Source organism: Branchiostoma floridae, chromosome 14 (genome assembly GCF_000003815.2).
Source record: "Branchiostoma floridae strain S238N-H82 chromosome 14, Bfl_VNyyK, whole genome shotgun sequence".
Classification (NCBI taxonomy): domain Eukaryota; kingdom Metazoa; phylum Chordata; class Leptocardii; order Amphioxiformes; family Branchiostomatidae; genus Branchiostoma; species Branchiostoma floridae.
The window spans coordinates 19,461,359-19,465,952 of NC_049992.1; the positions used below are offsets into that span (position 1 = coordinate 19,461,359).

A 4,594-nucleotide genomic window follows, 5' to 3' on the forward strand; every position below is an offset into this window, starting at 1 on the left:
AGCTTACGTGTATCATCGCTGAGCTGTCCGGAAAGGAGAAGGTAAGAATTGACTCGAACTCGCTCCTGTAACAGTCCAGAATGGCACGGTGCATGAACCTCCCCCACCACCATTGTTTTGATTCGTACCGTCGCGCGGTTCACTCGCAGACAAGCCCATTCATGTTCAGTCTCCCGGGGACTATGGCTTCGTAGACAGCTCACAACGCGACTTACAGGTCCACTTAGTTACTTGTCAACAACAACGGACTGGCTTCCAGAATGGCGGTGTGATTTCCCGCCGAAGGGACCGAGGTTCACCGAGCAAAACGGCTGGCATGGCCAGAAGTTTCAATTCTGATTTGTGACGTCAGCGCGCAGGCTATCAGAACGAGGCCATTACGTCATCGGCCAGCGCGGCGGGAGAGGGGAGGAGAGCGCGAAGTTCAAACGTGTCTACAGGGTCATATTGGGCGGATTAAAGTAAAAATTGACGTAAATCAACTTTTTAATGAGTAAACTACTGGAAAATAATGAATTGAAGATTTTCTGATGCTTTCCTTTAATATTGTAGAGACAAAAATTTATACGTGTGTACTTTTGTGTTGGAAGAAATGTTAGCATTGTACTAATAACAGAACATGCTTTTGGTTGAGCATTGACACATTTGACCACTGAGTATGTTTCACTTGTTTATATGTACATTGTAAAGTAAATTCCCTCACTTTAGATATACACTGTATAAGTAGCACTGAAAAATGTATATTCCACCTCATGCATTTTGATCAACTGACAATAAATAACCCCATACAATCATTCGAGTACAATTATTCGAATTACAATATGTGAATTACTCCAGTTAATGTACAGATATTGAAAAATTCAAACCTAATATGAACTGAACAAAACAAAACTACTCTCTAGTCTAAACGCCTATTTTCAATGTTGAGAAAACTAAGTCAGTAAAGAAATGTTCCTTACCTGGCAAGTCTTCGTCTATATAGTCAGTGTTGTAGTACAGGGACTTTTTCTTTCCCCAGGCCTTCTCATCTGGCATGTCTGTAGGAAGTAGGAAAAGAAAGTACACATGTAGTACAATTCAAGTAGCCCTTTGTAACAGCCACAGGCTAGTCGGGCAGCCCTGGCAGTTTGTCCTGAACAGCCAAAGTTATGAATAAATAAATAAACTAGTTCATGTGACACATGCATGTAAATAAAGAGTTACATATAACTTGTTTCAGAATGCTGAGTAATGATACTCTATAAACTCAACAGATATTGGTGCTCAAAAGATAGCAGCATACTCTTTGTCAATAACTGCTCTTTCTCTTTGTCAAAATTTGCAAAAATTGATTGGTTAGTGTTTGCATACCATCATCCTGTTCTCCCATATCGCTGTCTGCCATCTCATCATCTTCATCTTCCTCATCATCAGAGTCGGGTACATCAAGTGCCATCACCTCCTCCTGTACAGCAGTGATTAAAAAAATGAGGTTGAGTGGGAAACACTGTCTTCTCAGTCTTTTCCTAAAAGTCGATGGTATGATTTTTGTTGCTCATGCAGACTACGGATCCAAAGAGACAAAACAATACCCATCCGCCTGCTGCTTTACCATGTAAATTTGATGCCAAATGGCTTGCCTCCTTTGCAGGCTTTTAGGATATGCAATTTTCAACATGGGCCAGGTTCTCTAATGCCATGGGAGAAGTTTCCATGTGCATCAATCCCCCCATCTAGGAAAGAAAAAAAATGCTGATGCTCCTTAAAGTCTGAGAAGCAGGCTGAAGATGGATTCCTTAAAAACATTTTCGGAATGAAATCTGAGAGGTGTGGGCAACAGGATTTTACAATGCCAACTCCTCCAGCATGCATTTAAAACAAGACGTAAGAAATAAGCGAGTAAAAACTAATAATTTAAAACATTCTATAGCTCACCTCTTCCTCACTGCTGTCTGCGGGTTCCAAATCTCGAGCTGCATCCAACAGAACCTACAGATCCAATAAGATAACATCAGATTTCTTTTTGCACCAATGCTGTCAAAAGTCAAATGTCTTAAATTTTCTTAGCTGTATTCTGCTTCCAACCATTGTTACAATGCTAGCAAGGTAGCATCCATGATGAGGTAGTGATGGTAAGAAGCGGACTTGAACTAACACGACTAGACTTCAAGCTACACTGTCAATACATTCAAATAAGTCCATTCACTGATCCAACTGCACATGCAAAGGTCAAGGTCCTTGACTTGAAAACTTGCCTCTACCATGCTTTATACATGTCTAGGTATGTACAGTGTCTGCCAGTTGGTGTCCAGTGATTTGTCTATGTTTCATGACCCTTCACCTTTGACCCATGCATGTGCAGTGAAATCTGTGAAAAGGCTTATTGACAAATCATTGTTGAGAAAGTCTTTTCTTACGTTTTTGTAAAATTTGTATCAGTCTGCTACACATTTTAAATTTCACATCACTGCCATCACAGTGACTTTTTAACATTTCTATCATACAAACTTTTATGGATATTCATCACCTTATCTTTTTGAGAGTAGAAGTCGTCAACTTCATCCTTCAGGTAGTCCTCAGGTTCAAGTTCATCATTCTGTGCATCTGACGCATCACTGTCGTCTTCTGTTGCCTTGGCAACTGGCTTCTTACTCCGCCTGAGATTGACATACAAAATGTTGTGCATTATGATGTATCATACTCAAAATGTCTTCCATTTTCGGCAATATGAGGGATCGCTGTTCTTGTTAACATCTAGGGTATTGTACAACCGGTTGTTACAACTACTTGCTTCAACCTGCATTCTTCCAGAAAGTATGTCAGTCACCATGACTTCATTGTGATCGCTAGTGTAACTTACTAGTACATGTTGTATAACATTGTATTTCGCAGAGTTCATAACGCCTGTACGGGGGACAGGAATTCTGGGCAATATGTCAGAGGTGAACAGAAGGCCCTAGATCATAAACCTTCAGCCATTTTGCAGGGGCCACTAGGTTTTGGACATTAATGCCCCGTTCATGATGCAAAAAATGAAACGGTTCTATCGGTTAGGCCTGGAAATTCGACAACAAACGACAGGAAACGGTTTGCATTTTGCGTTCACGATGCAAACTTGCAAACCGTTTCAGTTCCTTGAAAAGGCAAGGTAATGCGACCTCTGACCCCTGAGGTTGTTGTGATCTTGCCCAAACTTGTACTTCTGTGTCAGATTATTGGTCTTTGATCATAATTGAACCAATATCTTACTGAATTCCAAGCTGGGTTCTGTTATGACCTTGGAAATGCCTCTGAAAACATTGTGGTACCGATATATGCCATGCTATGACATTTCCACTGGATCTCCTGACACATTCCCCTTGCGATATCAGGACTGCTAGCTCCTCAGTCGACCATGAGGCGGCCCGATTATAGAAACGAATCGTACGATTGAAAACGCGGCCGAAAAACCCGAATGACAGGTTAAAAATTGTACTTTTCCCCCGTGGCACCACCAAATATGAACGCACATGCCCCGATGTAAAACGGATCGCGCCGCTTTTGCATTCATGATGCAAATTCGCAATTCCGGATAAGGAAGAAACCGTTTCAATACTACCTCGCGAGGAGGTTCCGAACAAACCGTTTCCTATCGCTTCAGATCCGTTTCGGACCGCCCATGATGACAAAACTTATCCGTTTCAGCTGGCCTAACTGATAGTAACCGATAGAACCGTTTCATTTTTTGCATCATGAACGGGGCCTTATTAATACGCAAATCAAAACAATGTCTGACAGGCCTACTTCTTTATTTCATATTTATTTATTACTTTGTCACAGATTGTACTATCCGAGGCTACTGTCACCCGTACATGCACATTGAACTCTGTGAAAGTGCTTATTCTGCTAAATTATCCTGCACACGTCTGCCTGTAAATCCTTTTCATGCTAACAAATATCCCTTTAAAAAAAGTTATAAATTTTGAGAACATGGTGAAGCATTGATGTGTTTATAACTCTTCAACCCACTAAAAGCAACACGCTATTCTCCAATTAGCTTTTCAAGCAGTCTTCCCTTTCCACAACACTAAAAGTTTCCATGTCGAGGCAAAGTTTATGCTTGGCACATATGACCGTGAAAGCAGTCGACGCGAGAGCCCCCCTCCCCATTTCTCAAACCAGACCAAACCACAGTGACCACAGTCCTCTGCTCAAGTTTTGTACAATCTATGGTAGTAAGACACTATTCAAATGTCGCGTCGAAGACATGACTTACTTTCTCTTTCCTCTTGCCATCGTTGGAGTCTAAATAGTCCTCAGAAATCCCGAGAAAATTTCGTAGAATCTGCGCACCATGTGGAGACCATCGTCTTCTGGGAGGTTAAAGGTCACAGTTCAGAACTCGCGAGATTTTTCATGCAAGTCAGCTGCGCCACCTGGCGGTAAGCTGCGGTGTGGAAGGTTAACGTTGCCTCCTCGGCAGACTTCTAACGGGGTTGTTTTAGGGGCGGTCAAGTTCAAGATTTTCAACGTTTGGAGAGAGGGATTACCGTGGAGGGGAGTTTACCTAGGATTTTGCCAAGGAGAGGAGTTTTTTTTTTTTTTTTTTTTTTTTCGTAACCATCGAATTCGTCTG

At 41.7% G+C, this 4,594-nt stretch overlaps 1 protein-coding gene across 1 annotated transcript in view; it reads right to left on the bottom strand.

Annotated features, from left to right (window-relative positions):
- The window catches only part of LOC118431044 (something about silencing protein 10-like), a gene marked incomplete in the record, with an annotated part of 12,969 nt that extends 8,583 nt beyond the window's left edge, over positions 1–4,386 (bottom strand). The window contains 4 exon segments of the mRNA XM_035842124.1: positions 1,405–1,444; positions 1,915–1,968; positions 2,507–2,636; positions 4,235–4,386. Coding sequence (XP_035698017.1) covers positions 1,405–1,444; positions 1,915–1,968; positions 2,507–2,636; positions 4,235–4,254 — 244 coding nt within the window.
- Positions 4,387–4,594: the final 208 nt, after the last annotated feature.